This window comes from Asterias rubens, chromosome 19 (assembly GCF_902459465.1).
Source record: "Asterias rubens chromosome 19, eAstRub1.3, whole genome shotgun sequence".
Taxonomy (NCBI): Eukaryota; Metazoa; Echinodermata; class Asteroidea; order Forcipulatida; family Asteriidae; genus Asterias; species Asterias rubens.
In genome coordinates, this window is record NC_047080.1 from 7623141 (window position 1) to 7649328 (window position 26188).

Below are 26188 nucleotides of genomic sequence, written 5' to 3' on the forward strand. Positions count from 1 at the left end.
CACGTGATTTTTAGGATAAGCAAACAACAGCTGATTAACAGAAGAAAGCAATATGCAACACACGGACATTTTGGTTTGTAATCAAAGCAGAATTTAGATTCAAGTACAAGAGTAAATTTTTTGTTTCTCTTAGTTTTACTGTAAAAAGCTAGTGTTTTTTCGTGCATAGTTTTTTGCACTGTGTTAGCGCCCTCTGTTGTCACATTCACGAGTGACCTAGCTAGTTATTTAGTTTGCGAACATAAAATATTGGCTCAAGAGATCTTGATGTTGATGGAGGTACACGTGTGTCATGTCACTCTAAGTTTGCCCAAACGTGGAGCTAGCTTGTACAGTACAGCTAGTTTATAGCTGAAATTTCTGAGGAAAGGACCTTTGCAGACCCACTTAGTGACTTAGCACTAGTTGCGATAGCGTTTCACCCTCCTCCTCACGACCAGGAGAGGGTTATAAAAAAATTATCGCAACTAAACAAGGTAGGCAGACCACACCAGTGACCATTTCTACCTCCATGCTGTCTACAGAATTTCACCAAGTGAAACAAAATCTCTTCAGTTTTGTGCTATTGAATTGCATTGTAATTGTTTTAACTTCTAAAACGACCTTTTGCTTTTGTTCAATATTTTTGAAGTTCAATGTTTAATGTTTGTTTGTATTTGGGTAGACCATGGAGGAAGGAAGAGAAGGAGCTCGAACGACCCGCAAAACCACAGACAGAGTAACAAAAGAAAACCCTGACAATGCCCCTGTCTGACCAGTGGAAAAAGATAGGAAACCCTCCAGCTGGACGGCCGATTAACGAGCAGGATTAGATCTCTTTGTACATAAGGTGTGGTACCGCCACTCTGCACCATTGCCTTTGTGTAAAGTTGAATCATTGGAGACAAAAATTGTGAATATACACGTTTTCATTTACCGTTTATGGTGTTTCACGGAAACATGGTATATTTTACATTTTTTGTGACTTTCCGCTCACTAGCGGTGGTTCAAAATTTGGGTATTAGCACACGAGGGTGGTTGGTATGCAATAGACCTTCCTTATGCACATGACGTCATTTCAGTACGGCGCCCTCGCCTTGAGGTCAAAAGGAGGTTGTTCATTGGCCAATCGATTGTTTCGTCACCATTTGACCTCAAAGATGGTGGCTGTATGACGTCAATGCATAAGGTCTATTGTGTTTTTCGATTTGGTGGGCACAAGTGTGCACAATTTTTATCAGGTCTCAAAAAAGTTGTTTTTTTCTGTATTATATCCATACGACATACGACACCATAGTTGAGTGAAGAACCAAGTGCGCACGCGCAAACTCACATACGCCAGGTCGCCCATTGTTTGTATAAGGTATGTGGGTGATTACGAGGTGTCGTTAAACGACAGCGGTACCACAGGATTGACTTTTGAAGTCCCTTCATTCGAGCTCCTTCTCTTCCTTCCTCCATGCGGAGACCCAGTAATTGGGGCGCTGTATTCCTTTTTCAAAATTTTGACATTTTCTGTCATATATGTCAAAATTTCAAAAAAGGAACACAGCGCCCCAGTTACTGGGTCTATTATTTGGGTGATTTTTTTGCGGTTAAATCAAAACCATAACATTGTAAAACCAAAAGATAGTACTGCCTGGGCCCATAATATTCACTGCGCTGTTTAACTGTCAGCAAATTTTTGTGCTTACTGTAGCAGAAAAAATTGCTGAGGTGCCAGCGTATTTCACTGGTTAGCAGAAAAATAAGGTGGCCATATTTTGCGTTAGCTATGAACTTGCATTGATATGTCATTTATTTTTTGTGCAGAAGCACTGTAGCGTTAGCTTGCGTTTTCATGTGATTACGGTTTATAGCGGCGCTAAGAAATGAAAATTGTACAGTAAGCGCCAAATCGGCCGCTAAGCAGCGCTTCGAAATTGGGCCCATAATGGACACTGCAGCCCAGAAGGATTCAGTGATATTTTGAAGAACATAATTGTTTTTCAGTGTCCTACCATGCTATCTGGTTTTGGTGACTTCGGTGGCCCAAAGACATTTTCACTGGTCTCGGGCCAGCAGGTTACTATTTACTTTGACCCTTGAGTCTAGCTACATGTAGCAGGTCTTTTTGCCCAACTTTTTGCCTCCTTTACATTATATAAATAACTCTGTCATAGTGTTGTTATTGAGCTGTTTTTCTTATTTCATACACAGGTCATGGAGTCTTTAATGCAATGAAGATTGATGTTAAACCAGCAGGCAGCTGTGCTTCTTAAACTGTATGAGATGGAAACATTTAACGGAGATTAGATCCATGTGTGTACATGTACCAACTATTCTTGTGCGAACTAAAGAACCATGTGGCTGAAAAGAAGGAGACTAGTTTTACCGACAATCTTTTTTATTTTGATCTGGTTTGCTATTATTTTGTTGACACCATCCCAGTTGAACGATAATAAACCTCGTAGACAGGAGGAGCACGGTGCTAACAATCCAGAACTATCCAAGCCAAAGGCTGCACCAAGAGCCAGACCAACCATTCCAAGAATAAGAATTGTTGATATCGATGAAGACGCGTCAGACGATCAAGGAGAAAGAGAGAGGGAAGCACAACTGAGAGACGAAAACCATGCAATTGACATCAAAGAGGGACCTCCACATCTAATTAGAATTGTAGATGAGGTAGATCAAGAACAAAAAGACTTGTGGGATTTGGAAGGAGACCTCATACCTCGGGACTTACCCGGTGGCTTGAGAACGTTAAGTGCAATATGGAACCTGACGGCAAGCTGGGTCAAACCTGATGCTATTACGCCAAGACACAATCCGCATCTTGGAGCAGTTCTTCATGCTATGGCAACGAGGCGCATTGCTGAAGCAGACGTTGGTTTTAAAGGGACACAACTAAAGGCTCGATTAGTTCTGTCTGGAGGACAGTGGGTTGTCTTCAAACCAGGAAGGTAAATTCTCTGACAAAAAAGTCCTATAGACCCATTGCAAAACGTGCAGCGCACTTGCATGCACTTCCATTTTGGGGGTCAACCGTGCACAAAAGGATGGTTCAAGTGTTTACACTCGCATTGGTGCATAAACATGTGTACCATCCTTTTGTGCACATTTCGACCCCCAAAATGGAAGCACGTGCAAGTACACTGCGCGTTGTGCAATGGGTCTATAGGCAAAATGTAAATTGTGTACATAGAATCCTGTACATGTAGGTTTTAGATTCCTATAGGATTCTTAGATTTTTGACGCTTCTTATTCACACATTCATTCGTACATTCATTTTTATTAAAAAATTAAAAAAATGGCAGCACAAAGCTGAACTATATGGCATTGCAAGGTTATAATATTGATACAAATTGCATCCCCAGATGAAAGACATAAAAATGCACCACCACAGTACAAGGTTACTAAGGTACATCCACATTAAAACAAAGATTTGATTCATATAAGATTCTTAAACGATTCCCATATGTTTTTTTTCAAAAGGGTTGTGTAAAAATCATTTGAGGCTGAAATCTTGATTTATGATTTGTTCAACCATCAGCCCATAAAACCCCCAAATATTGTTTGAAAAATACAACTTGACGAATGCTCCAAGAAAGTAATCACGGTAATAAGTAAGGGTTGTTGAGGGATTGGTCTTGAAATTTTACAAGAACCCAGATGCATTGTATTCATTGCTCTTTCCATGATCTTGTAAGTCTTCCCATGTTCTTCCTGGTGTTCCTAAATGCATTTCTTACTAGTTTTCTAGGCCTATACGTTGTAACTACTTGTTTGGAACCCAAAAGGAACATGCCTGATGTGGGAGAATGTTTCCATACTTTAACACGCTATTTTCCTCTTGTTTCGAAATACCCCCCACCCACCCCTCAACAACTTCCAATGAAGACAGTATATGGGGCGGGGAATACCACCATGGGGGGGGGGGGGGGTACCAAATGTAAAAGGAACTCTAGGTTTATAATATATTGACCAAATAAGTTGCATCCTGTCCACCCCTTAATGGGTTAACAATAAAATAATGTGACTGCATGACTAAAAGTCTGACAAAAGTCTCCAGGCTGAAATCCTTGTTACAAAATCTTTTAAAAAGCCTGCCATCATTCATGGATAGCTATTGTTGCAGGCCTCGAATTTCATCTTAGACAGGGCAAGGACATTTTAATTTTGCAAATAGTGCTTTATTACCTCTTTGCAATTCAAGGCCTGATGCTGTCTTATCATTTTTGTAAGTGTAGTATTTGAGTAATTTATTTGACATATTTTTACTTTTTTTATTTTTGTAGATACAAGAGAGATGAGATTATTGAAGGCACACCCTATGCAGGCTACGACAGACATACTGGAGAAATTGCAGCTTTCCATTTAGATAGGTTTGTACATGATATCATTTCTTAACTCCATAGTGTACAGATCAATTGTAGCAAATGCATACAGTGTTAAATGAGTTCAAGTCGGGTAGCGACCCTGCAATAAAAGGTGCAATTTCTATCCCAAAACTTGGTTGTTATATAGTTGTATTTGGTTTGCGGTAACATCATTGTGTGTATCTACTTGCCAAGTAGAGTTGTTCTTTAGAGAACTGTCTTTATATTCTACTACCGCGTAGTAGATTTATCAGATTGTTTTGGAAACTTCTCAGTTCTGAAAAGAACTGTCCTGCTTTTTAACTACTACCTGGGCAGAAGGTATTGAAAATTAGCTGGGACTACTACTTTAGCTTAATAGGATCGTTATTAACTGCAACCTTGCTGAGTTAGTTCTTAAAATTTGTCTCATTGTTTGGACTAGCTTGCTGTAGTCATCGTCAGGAGACAACGTTGTTACAAAGCATCCTACAAACCTGAAATTTCTCCCTTACAAATCATTAAAATATTATATTTTAAGAAATAATTCATGCATGAATGCTGCAGCCAGACTGATGTGGTTGATTTGATGTTCGTGTGAAAATACTGAGACATTTTTTTGTGCTGTTTTTCGAGCAAATAGACACTGGGTCTGTAATTCAGCTGAAACTTTCTCATTCGGATTTTGGAAGCGGTGAATTTCACAGGTTATCATGGAAATTGGGCAGCCTGCTTGCACACTCACTAAATGGATTTGAATTGTTACATTGTCACTTGCATTGCAGCAAAGAGCCGTAATTGCCAGAGGGTTAGCATGCCTTATAAATAGAAATCACACAGTAAACACAAAGGCAATAAGCATTTCAGTGAATTTGCATCAACCAACAATCATTCCACAATGTTTCAATCTCAAATGCTACCATACATTTTACATGAGAAAAACTCCCCTCATCACCCCACCCCTCCCCCTTTCACAGACTCCACACACTACAGTGTAATAACTATTGTGTGCCATGGGGTCATTACTCAATGTGTAGTAGTAGTACTACAGTTGGTTAGTGGTTAGGAGCAATTTGAGGAAGAAAATAGGAACCTAATTGCATACAGATGTGGCCTTCACCTATTTAATAGGCTTTCAGTATTTGAATTGCACTACATGTGTATGTACATGGGCCTACATGTACATGGGCCTACATGTACAAAACCACCCTTATTAGACGAGGTTTTATGCTAATAGTTATGGATTTACCAAATAGTGTCCACAGCCTTTTTTTAAAGCAAAGTAAAAAAAGTTGATCGTCTGTTTTTTTTTTTTTTAATAAGGAGCATTTTGTATTTCTTTTCGAGGTGGCTCCCAAGCATTTGCTTTATGTAGTTGCAGGTTCTTAAAAGATTAGTAAAAAATATATCTTTTTTTTAAGTGTAATAATCTGACACTGTTAGGGTTAACCCTGGTCCTCATTAGACAAATAGATTATGTACAAAATAAGTTTGCAGTGGGTTCAAACTAAAGAATTGGTGGTCTGTTTGATTTTAAATACTCATCCTTCTCTTTTTTGAAAAATCAGGATTGGTCGTCGGGGGTTGCGAGATAACTATGAAAGAAAAAAACACCCTTGTCACACGAAGTTGTGTGCTTTCAGATGCTTGATTTTGAGACCTCAAGTTCTAAACTTGAGGTCTCGAAATCAAATTTGTGGAAAATTACTTCTTTCTCGAAAACTACATCACTTCAGAGGGAGCCGTTTCTCACAAGGTTTTATGCTATCAACCTCTCCCTATTACTAGTTACCAATTAAGGTTTTATGCTAATAATTATTTTGAGTAATTACCAATAGTGTCCACTGCCTTTAAAGCCATTATACACTTTCGGTACAGAAAAAAAAGTTCGCAGATTAACAAATAACTTACAGGGTTTACAGAAGGTAATGGTGAAAGACTTCTCTTGAAATATTATTCCTTGAAATGCTTTACTTTTTGAGAAAACATTAAAACAATATCAATTCTCGATAGCGAGAATTACAAATTTGTTTTGAACACATGTCATGACACGAGGAAACGTGCAGAAACAAGGTAGGGTTTTCCCGTTATTTTCTCCCGACTCGGATGACCGATTGAGCCTAAATTTTCACAGGTTTGTTATTTGATATAGAAGTTGTGATACACGAAGTGTGGGCCTTGGACAATACTGTTTACCGAAAGTGTCCAATGGCGTTAATAAACCCCAATTGCCATTAGTGCCAGGAGGAGTTACAAACCATGCAATAATCCGTTTCTTAATTTTTTTTTTATTTTGTTGCACTATTTAAGGACCTATAATTCTGAGCAGATAAATGTACTTGTAATGCATGCAGTTATGCAAATATGTACAAGTTGCACCATGGTGAATTGTATGCACCCATGTATGCAATGCAACATACTTTGTTAACCCTGTTGTTCTGTATCAATAAATGCAGCAAGCCAGCTCATAGAAGCACCAGGTACTGTAGGTTTGGAAAACACCAACACTTTCAATCTTAGTTACACCATTACACATTCCAGACTTTATTGTTTATTGCAATAAACAACCACTACTGGCTGTGCCCAACCATAGCTGGGCACAGTAGAGCAAGGACAAGAATGTGCACCTGTGGTTTCCCAGAAGTGCAATATGATACTTTCCCTTGCATAAGACTTTCTGTGTGTGGGGGCATGATGGAGGTGTTGGGGGGGGGGGTAGTCTGGATTAACACTGGCTCAAGTAGACCATGCTGGCCTGTGCACATGAACAGTTGTAGAGCTGCAATCTGCAATGTTTCTGTTCTGGAGAGTGGAGGGGTCTTTGTGTTGGTTTTTACACCAAAATTTAATATTTTAAACACTGGCAGTGGAAAATCTACCCTACTGTAATCACTGCAAAAAATCATGTGGAGCAACAAGCATGGTTAGGACGTGGAGGCTAATGGTCAGAATAAGATAAACATGGTAAATGTAGCTCTGTCTTTTGTTTTCTGCATGGTAATTTATAATGTTCATGAATAGATATTGTGTACATTACTTTATAGTTAATGTTTTCTGCCTGTGTTTTTTTGTAGTGTATTGTGTGAGTGGTCAATGATTAGAAAAGCCATTAGGTTTGTTCTCAACCCATGGTGCTTAATAAATGCCACTTTGCCTCAGCTCCCTCTTCTGAGTCAAAAACAAATAATCACTAGTACCGGTATTGTGATTTTCGCAACAAAAATAACTGGATTATTTTGTTGCTTTTAATTTACTGACAAATTCACTACTCACTAGGTATGGTTTGTGGTACATGTACATGTAGTTGTGACAACGTAACCCTCCTCCCGAGTGTGGAGGGTTACGTTTTTGCAACCAGGTTTGAGTCTTGAGAACTAACTGAAATTCAATCTTTTAACGGTGATATAATTTTATCAAGAAGACATGAACTGATCTTACTTTACATAACAACACTTTTTTACAGTGGAACTACACTGCAATGTATTACATTAAATGATATAAGGAGGCTTCCCCTACTTGCTGAGGTGCTGTAGTTTTTGAGAAATGTGACTGTTTAAAGCCATTATACAATTTCGGAACAGAAAAAAAAAAGTTCACAGATTTACAAATAACTTATTATAAATAATAAGGTAATGGTAAAAGACTTCTCTTGAAATATTGTTCCATGAAATCCTTTACTTTTTGAGAAAACATTAAACAATTATAGTAAACATATGTCATGACACGGCAAAATGTTCGGAGACATGGGTGGGATTTCCCGTTATTTTCTCCCGACTCTGATGACCGATTGAGCCTAAATTTTCATAGGTTTGTTATTTTGTATACAAGTTGTGATACACGAAGTGTGGGCCTTTGAAAATACTGTTTACCGAAAGTGTCCAATGGCTTTAAACAATTTCACACAAAAATGTTTTGCTAAAATAATTTGTTTCTCAATGCCTCACGAGGACGAAAACTCTTGTTGTGACTTGTTATACTCATTTCTCAAAAACTACAGCACCTCAGCATAACATTTGAAGGGAAGCTTTCTACCATTGATATTATCTTCAAACTGTAAGTTTTATGTAAATATGTAGCCATTAGGTTTTGTGTCCTACAAAAAGTACCCAGACCCTTTAAGAGATTTCTTGAAAATTGGCAAGGAGTTTTAATTTCTAATGGATTCTGGGAGATTGTTCCACATTTGGGGAGCAACAATGTACATGTAGGTGGCATGAACTCAAATGCCAGCAAATGAAAAAAAAAACAGTTGATGGTCCCCTCCCTCATCTTTTTGTGAGGCCACATCTACATGTATTTTCTTTCTAATTTTAAGCAATACAACCGTTAACTGCCGTGTAGCTAGGGATCACACCCAAATTACGATACAACCTGGGAAGCGGCGGCTAGGGGATCACCTTAAGGGGATGAGACTTTTTGTTTTAGATATCAATATAAACCACAAGGGAAACTGACTGGGTAAATTTGTAAATGATTTTTGGGGTTGAACAAAGAATTGACTAGAGTGGGATTCGAACCAACGACCTCCATATTAACGTGCCCTCATCCTCTTCTCTTCTGACTGGCACCCCCGAACAAAGATATTGACAAAATAGGGACATCGCCAATATAGGGCTAGATAGCTCAGTTGGTAGAGCGCCGGCACAATAATCTGGAGGTCGTTGGTTCGAATCCCACTCTAGTCAATTCTTTGTTCAACCCCAAAAATCATTTACAAATTTACCCAGTCAGTTTCCCTTGTGGTTTATATTGATATCTCTTAAAACTTGTTAATCTTTCAAGAACTTGTAACTAAATAAAGTAAGTGGTGACTTTAAACTGAAGAAATGGTGGCCAGTTTGAGTTAAATGCTTGGTAGCCACCTTTGAAAGGAATAACAAATACATGTAAGAAGGCCCTCATCCTCTTCTGTTAGGAAAAACCTGGGCGATCAACTGGTGTTCTTTTTTTACTTGGCCTTACCACATATGCTCCAAACCAACTTTTTAACATTCAAGACCTCAAAAATGAGGTAGTTTTTTCATCATTCCTTCTTCCTTTGACTGAATAGTAGAAGCAGCATTGATGAAATGGTGCCAGGTTGCTTTATCCCTCATGAGTTGTTGGGTCTTGTTTGGACTGAGAAGGTAGTATTTTAAAGATGGCAATATTGAATGTTATGAGAAACATTTCTCTTTTTATGCAGGGTTTTGGGATTTCACAGGGCACCGATTGTTGTCGGAAGAAGAGTAAATTTACGTACTGAAATTAAGCCAGTGGCATCACAGTCACTGCTGCAAACGTTTTCCACTCAGGGTAAGCACTTAATTGGTTTGTTCCACTTTTCTTGCTGCAGGAATTGATCAAATATATTATTGACTTGTGGTGATCAAAGACTCAAATCAATAGTGGGTATTATATTCAGAGAAAAAGAATTCAGCAAAGGCTACTTGGGTTTTATGATAATTATGTTTGTTCTTTCATCAGTGTTAAAGACCTTATTCACAAGATTACCATCTTTAAGGCACTGAAAACCTTTGGTACATGCAGCACTTGGTGTATCCCAAAATTTATATGCATTATAAGAAACCTGTGAAAACTTGGACTCAGTTGGTCATTAAAGTTGCAAGAGAATAATGAATACCCTTGTTGCACAAATTTCAGGTGCCTAAAAAAAGGCTTCAGGCCTGAAGTCTTTTAATATTTGAGTGAGAAATTATCTCTTCTAAAAAATTAAGTTGCTTTAGAGGGAGTCGTTTCTCACAAAGTTTTATACTCTCAACAGCTCTCCATTGCTCGTCATTGAGTAAGTTTTCATGCTAACAGTTATTTTGAGTAAGTGTCCAGCCGTTGATTTCACCAAACTCTTCCTAACTTGGGATAAATCTTAGGATTTAGGATGAGTTAAGTTCCATATCCGAAGACGTTGGGACTCATTGAACCCATCCTAAGTTAGGCAGGGTTACTTGTTCTAGTTTGAGATAGGATTAAGCTATGTTTCTTGAAATCGGCTGCAGTGCCTTTAACTGTGCCTAAACTCCCGTCTTCCACAGACAAACAGACATGCTTCTATGGCAAATGTTACTACTGTAAACCATCAGACCCAGCGTGTTCAGATGAAGACGGCATGATGGAAGGATCATTAACCATGTGGTTGCCTAGGCACAAGAAACTAAAGAAATGGAGGCATCTTTGGGCAAGAACCTACCGCGAAAATAAGAAAGCAAAGTAAGTACCCACTGGGAAAGGTTACACCGCTCAGCTTAAAGGAACACGTTACCTTGGATAGGGCGAGTTGGTCTATAGTGTTCGTAACTATTTGTTTCGAAATAAGCATGGTGAGAAAGATGATTTAAAAGTAAAAAACAATGATCCATAGAAATATGCCTTGAAATAATGTACGTCTTTTTTTATTTTTGGGGAGTAAATGTTTGACTCCACAAAATGACCGACCGTGTCAGTTAGAAAAGTAAAAGGAAAACTGTGCAACTTTGAGGGATATTTCTGTGGATCATTGTTATCTTGTAACCATATTTATTTTGTAACAAATAGTTACAAAGATGAGTTGTATAGACCAGTTCGCCCTTTCCAAGGCAACGCCATCCTTAAACTGAAGCAGGAATCTCTTTGCTTGTTTGCTATCCTTGATTATCCATTGTAAAGAGGAACCATTTTTTTTATCGCCCTGCGGGCTAGTGAAGAAAGGGTTTTGACTTGCCCGTCACTGTTTTCACTGGCATTTGCAGGGCTCGAATTTCACGCTGGACCGCAGGCCTGAGGCCAGTGATTTTAGCTTCGGTCCAGTAAACTTTATGCCGAACAAGTCCGGCGGTCTTGTGTTTTTTTTATGCATACTAATATAGTTACTATTACAAATAATTATATGAAATATATTATCTTTTATTAAAAAATGTATTTCAATCTCATTTAAAATAAAAGTTTTTGTTTTACTTGTCGTCAAATCAGTGTTCTGAGCACGCCAGTGTTCTTAGCACGCCTGCGGAACGTCAATCCGTCCTTTTTTCACGTGCATCAGGCTGCATACAATTTTTCCATTCAGTTTACTCATGCCCACACCTTTTACATCTAGTCTCCAACCATTTATGTTTATGCACCCGGGGAGTGATGTGTTGGTACCCGGCCCGGCGGCACACCTTAGTACAGCGATGTTTGTTTACCACTGACCATGTGTAAAGTCTGATACCTTACAAAGGAGTGTTGAATTTGCATTAAGAAGGTCTGGTTGCAATCCCTGTGTTGCATGGATTAAAAGTAAGGTCTTGTTGCCAAACGTCTTGCTAAGTATGGCTACCAACAGTGATGAGCTTCTGACTAGTGCTGTCAAATTTTTGGTCAATCTTTTTATGACGATCTTTTTATGAATGCTGCACGTTGCAGTGTTTTGTTGGTGATTTGCCTGTCAAATCAGAATTTTGTTTTTTGAGGCGGCGAGAATTACGTGAAGTATAGGTATATGGAACTTTATTGATTGGGTTTCACAGCAAAAAAAAGCCTCCTAAGGGATGAAAAAAGCCTGCTCTTCTATCGTGTTAACTTTTTTTTTTCCTAATAAAATTTTGGTCTTGTAAAAAATCTTCCGGTCCAGTAAAAATTCTGAGCAACAAGCCCTGCGGTCTTGTGGATTTTCCCCCCAAGTTCGAGCCCTGATTTGACGATCAGGCAACCGCTAATTACCAACCCTGCCGACCTTTTGTCCGCATATATCCAAGAATATGGTAATAGCATGAATTGTGTGTACAAAAATGCATCTTAAAAGAGATAGTGTACATGTAAGCCTCGAGCGATTTTTAAAAGACCACCTCTTATTTACACGTAGTTTCCCACTATTTGGGGTATAATAGCAAGGCAGTGTATACATTATAGCATCCAAATTTGGCCAATTTACCAGTTTGGCCAATTTCATTCTGTTTGGGAGCACAAAAAGGTTTTAATTTATGTAGTAATTGCAGTTGGTTGGGATAGAGAAAATACATTGGTTTTACCCTTGCACTAAAAGATGCCCACCTGCACGATTTGGGATAAATTTATGATTTGGAGGTATTGTTATTGCATTGAAAAACACAAGACTGTCGGACTTGTCTAGTCGTCCAGTGTGTAAAATTCAAGCTGTGAGGTGTTGTTCATGTTTTAACACTACAGTAAGTAAGGGGCCGTTCACAAGCAACATTTACCCTTGCACTAAAAGATGCCCACCTGCACGATTTGGGATAAATTTATGATTTGGAGGTATTGTTATTGCATTGAAAAACACAAAACTGTCGGACTTGTCTAGTCGTCCAGTGTGTAAAATTCAAGCTCTGAGGTGTTGTTCATGTATTAACACTACAGTAAGTAAGGGGCCATTCACAAGCAACATTTTTACAAGCGTACAAACTACATGTATACCCTTTTTCAATACCCCCTCCCTCCTCCTAAAAATGTACGAAGACAAACAAAAATTTGTTCACACTTATCTAGATAAAGATACATGTACCTGATACTTGAATGTGCATTGCAGGCAAACCTTGTTAATTATGAACACACTTTTATAAGAAATAATAGACCGCCTGACTTTCAAAAGGTCAAACAGACAAAACGAAAAAAAAACTGCGTCTTATGTAAGGGTGCAAAAGAGGGCCATGAAGCTACATGTGCATGTAAATTTTTGTAGCGTGACATTTTTCAGAAAGATACGGCAGGCATTTTAACCCCCTCCTCCCTAGCGTACAGTTTGTTTAATTTTTTTTATGGTACGTTAGCTGCTTAGGACACAGGCCTCCTTGGAAAATCGTCCCCACTAAGCTTGGGCGATATCGATTTATTTTATTCACGATATATCGCCGACAATATATCGCGGTATTCGATATAATCGCGATTAATGAAATTTGACATCATCAGTCTTAAAACTCCAAGTGAAAGTTGTAGAAGAGACAGTCCTAGCATAAGAGAGGTGTTCTAATGACCTATTCTTCTGGTTTTACTCCAAACCTATGGGGTGCAAGATGTCTCAGCTAGCAAATACATCGCGATATTTAATCGATATATCGATATATCGCGATATATCGATATTTCGATTAAAACCAAATCCATCCGATATCGAAATTGTGTCCAAATTAATATCGCGATATTCGATAATATCGTGATATCGCCCAAGCTTAGTCCCCACTCAAGTCTATAGCTATATGCTCTGCCTCATGAAGTGGAATCTTCCTAGACCTGAGCCTTCAAGTTGGTACACTTGTGAAAATATGTCGATCCTTTTAATGGCTCAGTCTAATACAAGACATTTTGATTGTGATGTTGCAGGTGGGAGTTAGACACTAATTACTGCCAAGAGATCTTACAGACCTACCCCATTGAGGAACATCGACAGGTTGTTGATATGTTTGATACAGCAGCCTTTGATTACTTAATTGGTAACGCTGATCGTCATCAGTATGAAACATTTGAAGAGGATGGGGACCAGGGAATGCTGCTGCTCATGGACAGTGCTAAAAGGTAAATCAAACATACGTGCATGTAAACTTTCTCAGCTGATTGACTGCTTATCCTTTTTCTTTTCTTCCAATAAAACAGTGTACCATGTTCTCTGTGCTGGGACATTTCCACAGTATTGCAATTACAAAGTTGCATGTTTGATATGATTTTCATATGTAGCTATAAAACATGAAAAAGAAACCAAGATTGGAGCTGTCTTGAATATAATAATAATAACAATAACAGTTGTTTTTACCTTTGCTTTGCTTTTCACACCCGAAGGGGTGCTCAAAGCGCTGCCAACATCATTACTCCTGGTCACTGGGCTATTAAATTCATTTCTCAAACCATCTCAGCTCCCTGTGGAGTATATGTCCTCTGCAACAAATATACATTTGTGTAGTGCAATAAGCTATTCAATCACAAGAACAATTTCGGCTCTCTTAAAAAAAATGAAGCCTGTAATGAAGTTAATTTTCCTAATAGCTTGTTGGAACTGAATGAGCGCATAGCTATGCTCTCCTGCTTTATTCACTTACTTTTGGTCCCAGTTTCGTATTAAGTTTAGCATGAAAAGGGTCTTCAAACTCTTAATTTTTATAATTTTAGTGTGTAGTCATGATGGAGAAATTTAAATTTGAGTATGGCTATTTCAAAATTTGGCGTTGACAAACTTAATGTATTAAACAAATTCTATAATTTTTCAGTTTTGGCAATCCACACCATGATGAGAGAAGTGTACTAGCGCCTCTGGAGCAATGCTGCAAGTAAGTTTCATCATTTTGTTTAAGGTTATGCTGTAAGGTTGTTGGATAGAATAGAAGTGGCTTCTTATACATGTAGCGCTCAAATCCGTCACCCAGTGACGCTTACATGTATGGCGCTCAAACATTATTATAATTCATCCTGTCCTATAATAACTCAAAATAATTACTGCATACCTTGCAGGAAAAATACTGAATGCTGAAGCACCGTGAACGCAACTGAGTGACGACTCGGAGTGCCATATAATAAGGCACTATTATTAATATTATTATCATCATATAAGTGACAAGTAGGTCTGGGCGACTAGTGTACTTTACTACTTGGCAATTGATTCACCAAGCATGTAGTCATGACTATTTTTGTAGTAGTCTGAGGAGTTGAAAAACAGTAGAAACTTTGCTTCTTGACTAAGCAATCAATAGTCGCGACTTTGACACTAGTCGCACCATTCACCCCGGCTTGGTGACAAGGGTATGATACATGTAGTACATAGTGTACCGACTCTTAAGAAGAAGCCTGTCAAATTTGATTATACCTTAGGTGATAATATTCTTAGTCGTGTTGATGTCCAGAAAGATCTTGGTATTTTTATTGACAGCAGACTCACTTTCATTCCGCATGTTAATACTATTATCAAAAAAGCCAATCGCATGAGTGGTTTAGTATGGTGTAACTTTCGCTCCTTAAGGAATGAGCATGTTTTATGTACCTTGTTTTGTTCTCTCATCAGACCTTAACTTTAATTTTGTACTATTGTATTTAACTCTATTTCAGCCCATCAAGCACATAGACTAGAGGGAGTTCAGTTTCGTTTTCTCAAATTTATTCACAGGACACTAAACAATGGCACTGTTTATAACTTGGATTATCTTGACCTATGTAAAATAGACAGACTTCCACCCCTTAGACAGAGAAGAATTTTGAATGACTGTCTATTTCTCTACAAATCTTTCCACAGTCATTTTAGCAACACTGAGTTTCAACCCCTTTGGCTTACATGTACCTAAACCGTAATACTAGACAGTCTGTTAAACACATCTTATATGTGCCAAGGAATTGGGTAGATGTGACAAAGTGTGGCTTTTTGTCAAGGATTTCCTCCACATAAAATAGTATCAATGGTTCTTGTGATGTGTTCGGAGCCCCTTCTCTTAATTCCTTTCGTGGTCAGGTTTTGCGTGCCATATCCTCTTCCAGTAACTAATGTACGTATACATGTATTTACAGTGCTTTGTTTTATTTTTATTCGGTATTGTTTATGTCGATTTGTTAATATTTTTGTTTATATTTTATTTGTTTTTAAATTTATTTCCCTCGTCTTTTTTTGTTTATTCTATTTTATAATTTAATGTAGGCTTTTGCTTTTAAAATTTATTTTAAATATATTTTCACAGTCGTTCATGGTGGTCTGTTTCTGTTCCCTATTTTATTTTATTTAATCTTCAATGTATGCTTTAATTTTTCTGTCCTAAGATGATTCTATTTTTATTGTTAACTTTGTACATATCAGATTGTTTTTATATAGGCTATATGAATATTTCTAATTGTTTTTTATCCTTTCCTGTAATTGGCGGCTCGTCCGCTGTTGGTTTGGTCAATAAATATAATAATCATAAAATGAAGCAACACAGATATGTAGGATTATGAACTAAAGGATATATCATTAATTTTGTTGAAGGACATCCTTATTTATTGAAATTTCTATGCGTAATCTGCTTGCCACTTAGAATACGGAAATCAACATGGACGAAGCTGTTGTCACTCCAAGATGGCCGCTTAAGCCTCGTGATGGCTCGAGTGCTATCCCATGATCCACTTGCTCCTGTGTTGACTGCGCTCCATCTGCAGGCAATGGATCGTCGACTCATCACCGTCATTCAGGTCATTCATAAGTGTCTACAGAAACATGGCCAAGAGTTTGTGTTGATTCAGTGAGGTATAGTATCACAACTCCCAAGTATTATATTTATTGAACTCACAGCCGTTGATTTTGTACATTGGCCAATTATGCAATAAGAATCTTATTCGCATGGTAACGTTGTGACATGTAGAAATCAATTTGGGCGCAGGAGATATGGCCCAAAAGATTTACTGCATTATTTTTGTACATTTTTTTGATATTTTGTATGATATAAAATGTATGTAATGCATTATTGAAATGTTTATTATGGACAACATAATTATCAAAATGACTATATGAAACGAAAGCTAAGCTTTTAAAAACCTGATGCGTGTTTAAGTGTAAAATTTGCATTGGGGATGAAGAATATTATTGGTGCTGTACCAATACACTGATGTGTATTAAACCTTCAGAGACCACTCATTCTGTGAAATTATACCTAGACATACTACTAATTGTGCATTTTTTACAGCAAAAATACCATCAAAAAAAATAATGTGAAACATTAACTTTAGAAATTATTTACAAGAACAAACAAAACACTTTCTGTACTTTGACCTTTTGCAGTCGTAATAGGCATATTGGTAACTGTTGTGGTCTCTAAAGGGTTAAGCACTGTACACTCAATACTTTTCCCAGCTCTGTCGTCGATTTCATGAAACTCTTCCCAACTTCAAATTAATCTTAGGACTTACATGTACATGAAGGTGGACTGAGTTCAGTTCCGTATTCGTGTAGAATGCATTGAACCTTTCCTAAGTTAGGACGGTTTACTCATCCTAACTCGAGATAGGATAAATCCAAGCGTTTTGTAAAAACGGCTGCTTTGTATTAAGAAACTCAACTGGCATATTACTCGTGGGATTGAAACCACCACAACTTTTGCCTTCTACAACAGATAGATGTCTTGCCACTAGACCGCCAACCTTGCCAACTTGGTAAAGATATTTTTTTTAGGAGGGATTATCGCAACAATTTCACTGGAATGTTTCACTTGCATTGAGGATAAAGAATATTATTCTGTTTAACCAATGTACCCTGATTATTGTTGAGCACTGTATAATCAGAACTTTCCCAAATCATGTGGGTGGGGGGGGGGGGGGAAAGGCCAATCAGACATATTACTCAGGCAGGATTGGAACCCACAACCTTTGCCATTCTAAAGCAGACGTCTTGCCACAAGACCACCGAGCTTGTCAACTTGGGATTTAAAGTAGTTTGATATTTTTTTTAGCTGGGAGTATCGCAACTATTTTACAAAATGTAATTTTTTTATCAATAAAGAATATTACTTTTGGTTTAACCACACACTGATTACAAGCACTGTATACTCAGAACTTTCCAAAATCATGTGGGCAAAAATAAGGTTAACAGGCACATAACTTGGTTAAGATTGGAACCCAAAACCTTTGCCATTCTGTATAAAATTATTTTTTTCCTAATCCCTGCATTGACAGCACCTTTCACTGTTCTGATGTCATCTGTGAATTTGACAGACATTTTGTTTAAAGGGTTGAATGTCGGTCTGTGGAACCAGCTGAGAGCAATGTCCCACACCATTTTTCTGTATAATTATTCTTTACCTTATCCCTGCATTGACAGCGCCTTTCACTGTTCCGATGTCATTTGTGAGTTTGACAGACACTTTGTTGGAAGGCTTGAATGTTGGTCTGTGGAACCTGCTGAGAGCAATGTCCCACACCGATTTTCTGTATGAAATGATTCTTTTCCTTATCCCTACATTGAAAGCGCCTTTCACTGTCCAGTTTAAAAAAATAAAGTTTCTAGGACAGCTTTCATGCATAACTTTTTGAATGCAACTTTCCAAGTTTGCCCTGTCCAACTGATTTGGCGAGAAAGGCAGTTGGTGATGATCTTTTTGCCTTACTTCTTGAATGTAGTTTTCCCAGCTTGCCCTGTCCAGCTGATTTGGCGAGAAAGGCTGTTGGTCATGATCTTTTTGCATTACTTCTTGAAGGTAGTTTTCCAAGTTTGCCCTGTCCTGTTAGTTTGGCGAGAAAGGCAGTTGGCGATGATCTTTTTGCATTACTTCTTGAATGTAGTTTTCCAAGTTTGCCCTGTCCTGTTAATTTGGCGAGAAAGGCAGTTGGTGATGATCTTTTTCCTTGGCAGTCTTTGCTACTGGCATCTTTTGTTGATGGCACTGGACCTGATTTGGCTGAAGGCACCTCTGTCTCAGTTGCTGGATGATTAAATCTTTCCTAATCTGTCCTCAACAATCTACACAACTTTCCCTCTTTCTTCGAAAGTCTAAATGAACATTAATAACATTCATTCATCTTGTTGATACTGCACCAACTTTAGCCGCCGAAACTCTTCCCATCATAAGTTTCTTTTAAGTATACATACGTATATCAATATGGGTTTTTCTCGTTGTTGACAAGTTAATTCTCTGCAGAAATGAGTTGTTTTTGGGTGAAACGTGCAAGACCCTAATGCGGTCACCTGATTTTTGTTTGTTATAACCCAAACACAATAATGGAAGTATTGACTCAGTAGACCTGTTATTGTTGTTTACACCAAATACAAATATTTATGCACAATATTATGTTATAAGGTAATTAAAATACCATCACCACAGTATCCTAGGAATAGTTCATTTCGACGACCGATTGAGCTCAAACTTTCACAGGCTTGTTATTTTATGCATATGTTGAGATACACCATTATGCATATGTTGAGATACACGACTTTGACAATTACCAATAGTGTCCACTGCCTTTAACACTGCAGTATTTACGTCTTTTCTGTTCTTTCTTTGGCGGCACTGGGCTTCTTATCTTATTGATGTCCACCAATCTATCCCATTCTTTATTCCATCCAGCAAACGAAACTAGAAAATGATGTGCCTCCCTACCACTTACTGTACCTTTGCCGCCTCCCATCTCCCTAACTCATCAACTGCTTGAACTTGAGATTCGATGATTTTTTCAGCCAGTTTTACTTTCTAAATTAGCAGCACTAAGCGGGAGACTAGTGCTCATGAAAACAAAAGTTTATTGTACCCCTGTTATAAACCAAAACTTAGATCAGTAGAATTCAATGGGTCGCCAATGCTGAGTCTGAGAGTATTCACAAACAAAAAGTAGATTAAACATTTTGTGAAATAATGTTGTAAAAAAAACTATGTGATCACAAACACTGATTGGAGAAAAAAAGAAAATACAAACAACTCAAATGAATGAATATTACAAATTTTTTGTTGAAATGACACAAACAAATAAATAAAGGGCCTACTTACTGTTGCAATTTCAGTAAGGTAAATATATTCCTACACTGTGGGTGACCAATGCCCATGCCCTAGGGGCAGTGGTGGTCTGGAGCTAGTTAGGGATGGGGTCCACATAATACAGTTAATTACACAAAATAAACATTTCCTGGAAGTTTTGTTTATCTTGTGGTGAGATATTCCACATGAGTGCACATACAAAGCGGTGCCGAATTAGGGGACTGGGTAAAATGGGGTTGAGTTTTTAATGCAGGATTCAGGTCATGAACAGCAAATAAATCAGTACTAAAGTTGATTTGAAAGATAAACAACTACTCATTTAAAAATATGGTAAATAGTTTGTTACCGACCAAAACATTCTAATAAAAAAAAAGTAAATAATCAAATGCAATAAAGCAAAAAGAAAATAAGGATAATAAACAGTAAACAGCATATCAGTACTAAAGTTTATATTTCAACTATTGAAATACCAAAACAAAAACATTCAAAAGTTCACACTGCTTTCGGTCCATGTGCCCCTGCAGATACACTCAAGAGATCTTTGACACTTCTTTCTCCATTCGCATATTCGTCCCAGTACTGGAACAGTCATCCCTTAAGCCTCTGATGCCGCTTTAGTTTCTCCGAAACAAGTGTAACAGGTTTGAGTGCGGCTAGCGCACTCTGTGCTGAAACATAATAAATTTTACAAGGGACACGCTGTTTAAGTGGTGTTGTAAAATATGAAGAAAGATTTATTCAAACACCGACTACTATAAAGGGAGAGGCGAATTTAAAACGCTGTATTTATACAATGCAAATGAGATAATAATAAAATCTCAACTACAAAAGAGGAGAAGTAAACCCGGCGGGTCTCGACAAGTAAAATGCAACAAAAATAACAGTGAAACTTTATACAATGGAAATATAAAACAAAAATAATGAATGGCCTATCTGTTGGTGGTGGACTTGGAAGGACGCTGACGATAACTTGAATTGAAGATGCCTTGAATTGAAGATGGTGTGACAATGAAAAAGTTCTTCCAGCAAAGTTGAAGATATTGGGGCTGCGAAGATTATGATGGTAAACTTGAAGACTTCAGAAACAGTTCCTTGTCCTTGATCAGGGGACAGGATTACTGTTCTGGTACAACTGGTTACGACAAATAAAATGCAGTGAAGATGAAGACAGTTGATGAAACGCTGTAACGCTGAAACGCTTTCCTGCTGGCTCTCTTGGTTTGGATTAGGCCTAGAGCAGGACAGGGGATGAATATACAATTATTAAGATGTAATGAGCTGGGCTGGCGCAATCCAACGTAGATGTCCGACAAAGGCAAAGTGTAATTCTTGAAGAAACTTGGAGGGTTAATTCTTACACTATCCGTCCTCTGTCGGTGTCCAGTAGCCAAGTGCCAAACTATTTCTTGGGTTTGGTCACTGACCCCTAGACATCCCTTCCTCAATACGCCGTGATTGGTTGCAAAGCCTGCTACCAATCACCCACTCATCACACAACACCAGGCAACCACCCACCTCTAGACTCGCCCTAGTCCGAGCAGGACATAGGTAAACTAGGGGTAAAAAAAAAAAGGGGGGCTGCAAATTCATCCCATTACACGCGCGCCTGCTTTCTGAATGTCGTCCCGACATAAGTCTAAACAACCGCTACGCATGTCCATTTGTGCAAGTAAAATGCCTAAAAAAATATGACAAAGAAATAGCAATTGTAGCAATGCACGCATCCTTACTTTCCTCTAAACTGAAGTTACTCATAAAGGATTGAAGAAACTCTGCCTTTTCCTTCCATTCTGGTACTCCACGTTGGAGGGAAAAGCCAAGACGGTTAGGGGGCTTGATAACTCTGCTGGGTCTTTGTCAAGGGGGGACCTGGGGACCCGTACAAGGGGGTCATCGTCATCTGACACCGAGTCTTCTACTATGGGTGCATCCGATTCAGTATCAGATTCTGATAGTTGGGGTTTCTGTGTCTGCTTTGCCTTGCTCGCTATGCCTTCAGTGGAAGTAGGTACAGGGAGTGGCAACGAGTTGAAGGGCAGGAGCAAGTTCCTATGGAGTGTTCGAGTAGAACATCCACCTTGCTCTTGTTTCACCACATACACAGGAATATCAGGGTTTACCTGCTTGACCACCTTGTAAGGATGTTGTTCCCATCGGTCAGCAATCTTTTAGTTCCCAGTGGGAGCGACTACCTTAACCAGAACTCTGTCACCAGGGTGCAAGATGGCAGCTCTCCTATTGATATCGTGACGAGCCTTATTACGGGAGTTTGACTTCTCAGAGTGACTTGAGGCCAGGTTGTATGCATCAGCAAGGCGTTGTCTCAATTGCTTTGCATACTCTCCCTGGGTTCGATTGGCTGACTCTCTTGGTTCCAATCCAAGAAAGATATCGACTGGAAGCTTTGGATGTCTACCATACATAAGGAAGTACGGTGAGAAACCAGTTGCATCATTCTTGGTGGAGTTATATGCATGGACAAGGGGGGCAACATACTTTTTCCACACTGACTTCTTGTCCTCTGGCAATGTCCCTAACATCTCAAGAAATGTTCTGTTGAAACGTTCGACTTGACCATTTCCCTGGGGTTGATATGGGGATGTTCAACTCTTAGTGATGCCCATTATTTTACACAACTGGTGTATAACATCGGACTCAAAACCCCTTCCCTGATCAGAATGAAGTCTACCAGGAAATCCATAATGGACAAAGAAATTGTCAAACAGTACACGGACAGTCGTTTTAGCTGTTTGGTTTGGTACTGGGATTGCTTGGGCATAACGGCTAAAAGGGTCGGTGATAACCAAAATATCCGCTTGTGAACCACCAGTGGTTTTGATGGAAAGATCATCGATGCACACCAGTTCCATTGGTTCACAAGTTGTAATGCTTATAGCAACTGGGGGCATCTTACGCCTGATACACCTGGGGCATGAGCGAATCCTATTATCAACATCACAAGCCATGTAGGGCCAAAGGATCGAGAACGGATCAAGTCAAGAGTCCGCTCACGACCAAAGTGACCAGCTTCATCATGAAGACAACGGAAAGCAACATCCCTGTACAGCATGGGGAGAACAAGTTGGAAAATTCTACCACCATTTTTCTCTGTACGTTGGCGGTACAGGACACCATCTCGAAATGTGAGTTTGTCCCAGTCCCGTAGGATTGCAACAACATCATGACTTTCTCGATGTCTCAACTTCCCCTGGGGACATTGTCCTTCCTCCATGTATCGAACGATCTTCCCAATGGTAGGATCTTCACGTTGATACTGTCTCCACTCCTCTGTGGACATCTGAGGAATGGGACTTTGGCCGGGCCATAGTGGAGGATTATCAATGTCTGGTGGAACTGCTGTGCCTTGCAGGGCTAGAGTCTCTACAAATGGGGTGGGTGACTCGGCTGAGTTGGCAAGGTAAACACTATGTGAGCCCTACTACAGCTTTTACAGCTTCAACATGAACAGTCTGTGAATTAGCTGCAGTCTCATGATGGGGGCGACGAGACAGGCCATCTGCATCCCCATTGAGCTTGCCACTCCTGTACTCCAATGTGAAATTATATGCACAAAATATAGAACGATTCTTGAAGAAACTTGGAGGGTTAATTCTTACACTATCCGTCTTCTGTCAGTGTCCAGTAGCCAAGTGCCAAACTACTTTCTTGGGTTTGGTCACTGACCCCTTGACATCCCTTCCTCAATACGCCTTGATTGTAGGGGTAAACTAGTTAAACTAGGTAAACTAGGGGTAACAAACAAAAAGGGGGGGGGGGGCTGCAAATTCACCCCATTACACAAGCCTGACTTGAATGTCTACGAATTGTGACTCTGTGTGGAGAAGTACCAATAAGATGTAGTGGGGCAGATTGCTCTTCTTGGCCTTCCTGTTCAAGCGATGGTGCCACCTCTCTACATCATTTTTGGTCCTTACCGATCTGAAGTAAACGCTCCAAACAGATGGTGTCCAAAGTTCTGTTTCTATCCAGTTGGTGCGTACATAGCTCATATTCTGCTCCATTGCGCCTGTGCTTGCTTTTTGTGTGGATCTTGAAGCATTCGTTTGAAGGCTGTAGCGTAAAATGTTCTGTAACTTCTAAACGCGTATATTCTGATTTGAGGAGCCCTGAACAACACTTTGCGATCCGAATGCTCCTGTGCATGCTCCCATGACTCTGAATGAGTTAGATCCATGATGGCTCACTGATCCCTTGAAGCTTCACCAGCTATTCTTCCTCTCTTGAAGTCGCCAATAGTTGAGTATGTATGGGGAACCCCCCATGCACCCCACCCCAGAACTAACCCACAATTATGTTTTTGGGTGCCTTTTAGGGTCCTTAAACACAATTGACATGTTAACAGTGAAAAAAATACGATGATCTTGAGATATCCAAGATGGCGGCCAATATGGCCGCCAAAGTTAATCAAAATTTGAAAGAGTCATATATCAGCCGAATAAAATAATAAAAACATGAATAAAAATGTTAATTGTATGTTTTTTACCCTAACACTTTCAATTATGGTACCCATTTTTTGCTATCATGCTTCAAATTCAAATGGCGGCCGGCAAAAGTGGTCAAATTTGCGAAAAAATTGTAAATTGGCAAAAAAAAAAATTTCGGCAGTGAAAATAAATAAATTTCTGTTTTTAACCCTCTAGCACTTTGTTTTGCTACCATATTCACAAAAATTCCAAAATGGCTACCAAAATGGCAGAAAAAAAACGGTCAAGTTTGAAAAAAAGGCAAAACTTAAGAAAATATGCCCATTCTGGAATTAGTCTTGAGGTATCTCAAATAAAAGCATAAGTATAACCGATAAACAGTTTGTTTAGCACTTTTGTACCACTTTGATTATGACATACATGTTTCATTAGTCGCTGTCATAGTTGTCAAGACCAGAACAATTCGATTCATCCTCTCCATCGATATCAGAGTCTTCGTCATCTGAAGTTTCGTCTCCAGTAACTTCAGTCAAGATGTCCTCAAGACGGGACGGCAAAATGGGTCCTTCTGACCAAACTGGCTCAATGAAGTCTCCGCATCGGGTCCAACCATGTTCTGTAGGAGATGGAATTTCCTGGATGGGCACATCTGACCTCTTCCACTGCGCTGCCCTGTAATTGGCACGCTTGATGTGAGGTACCAGCGACTTCTTGCATGGTGGAAGCTTGGACAAATCGACTTTAGATGACCTCTTGATAGTCATGCCCTCACCAACCATCTTCTTAAGCATGAGAGCCCTCACTGTGTTAACTTCCTTGACCCTGGGGAATCCATAGAGGAAGCATACAAATTCCTCAAGTTCAGCCACCAGCTTAGCATCTACCTCCCAGCTATCACCCAGTTTGGCAAAACACTCTTGATAACGTGGCTTCTTCTCAAGCTTCTTCAAAGGTGTCTTTTTGCCCTTTCCCTTGAAGGCACAGTTACAGTCCTCGCCGGTGAAGCAGTAGATGCCAAGTAGCGATTGACAGTACTTATGCCCCAAGTCTTCAGCGATATCACTGATGTTTAACAGTCTCCGATTCGCTCCACTACCGGTATCGAATAAGATGATCAGGGGCCTCAGTTTCTGTGCATAATGCAATCAGGATGAAGAAGATATCACTGTCTGGACTGTGTACAACAGCCTGCTTGTAACCGTGTTGTTTGGCTTAAAGCAGGTATAGGACAACACGGCTGTCGGTCTCTTCTTGGTTTGACCTCAGACCTGGGATTTCCTCTTGTTGCACAGATTTTCCATCTGATGATGATAGTTGGAAGGAAACACCCTCAACTACTAATATGACCTTTCTCCCATCTAATCGCCGTGCTGCATCAGGACAACCCCAGATGCGGAGCATGAACTTGCCTAATTGCTTTTTGTTTTCATCATTTTGCAGGAACTTTTTGAAGTCTGCAGGCTTTCGTGTGTTGATTCCTTCAAGGATTATTTTAGCACTGCTTCCTCGACGTAGCCTCTCTTGACTTTTGATGGAGTCCTGTACATACATATCAGTGGATAAGACTACATCTGGTTTGCAAGATAGCTGATCCAGCAACTTAAGACAAATGTCCTTGAATGTTGGGGGAGATCTTTCAAAGTATGAAAGTGGGCATTGTCATCTTCAATGAAAAGGGTTTCTCCAGAACTTGCAGAAGGCAATTCAGCTTCAGGCACATCGTTGGTAACGTAGTGAACTGATGCCGCCTTGTTGGTCTTTGCCATGTAGCCATCCGGCGTACCCAAGCAGTGAGGTACTGGAGTGATCGAATACGTCATCAGCTCTTCAATGTCAACAGGCTGAGACAGAAGTTGTGATTTGACCAGTATTTGGAATGCCACATCTCCCTGCTCCTGGTATTTGATGACATTGCCTTGAGCAGTTGTCAGCTTCACCTTCTTGTTGACCTTTTCCATGCTTTTCACATGTAGCTTTAGCTTCTTCAGTCTATCAAAGAAGTCTTTTCCCTCTGTGGTGTCATCTTTTTGCAGCCTCTCACTTACACATTTTT

General features: G+C 39.3%; 1 protein-coding gene and 1 non-coding gene across 2 annotated transcripts; both read left to right on the plus strand.

Annotated features, from left to right (window-relative positions):
• The first annotated feature begins 324 nt into the window (after positions 1 to 324).
• Positions 325 to 17487, plus strand: LOC117303285 (glycosaminoglycan xylosylkinase-like). Its single transcript, XM_033787446.1, has 8 exons — positions 325 to 476; positions 2179 to 2924; positions 4260 to 4346; positions 9505 to 9614; positions 10352 to 10526; positions 13605 to 13796; positions 14483 to 14542; positions 16268 to 17487. The coding sequence occupies exons 2-8, from the start codon at positions 2323 to 2325 to the stop codon at positions 16473 to 16475; spliced, it is 1434 nt and encodes a 477-aa protein (XP_033643337.1). The 5' UTR covers positions 325 to 476; positions 2179 to 2322; the 3' UTR covers positions 16476 to 17487.
• Trnai-aau lies at positions 8932 to 9004 on the plus strand. The gene has a single exon. It is a non-coding gene; the product is annotated as a tRNA-Ile (tRNA).
• Positions 17488 to 26188: the final 8701 nt, after the last annotated feature.

What these genes read in the sequence shown, in the direction of transcription:
- LOC117303285 (XM_033787446.1), top strand. Translation starts at nt 2,323, where the DNA reads ATGTGGCTGAAAAGAAGGAGACTAGTTTTACCGACAATCTTTTTTATT. An exon ending in GCAGCTTTCCATTTAGATAG is followed by an intron (nt 4,347 to 9,504) that starts GTTTGTACATGA and finishes CTTTTTATGCAG; the next exon opens with GGTTTTGGGATTTCACAGGG. An exon ending in CTCATGGACAGTGCTAAAAG is followed by an intron (nt 13,797 to 14,482) that starts GTAAATCAAACA and finishes ATAATTTTTCAG; the next exon opens with TTTTGGCAATCCACACCATG.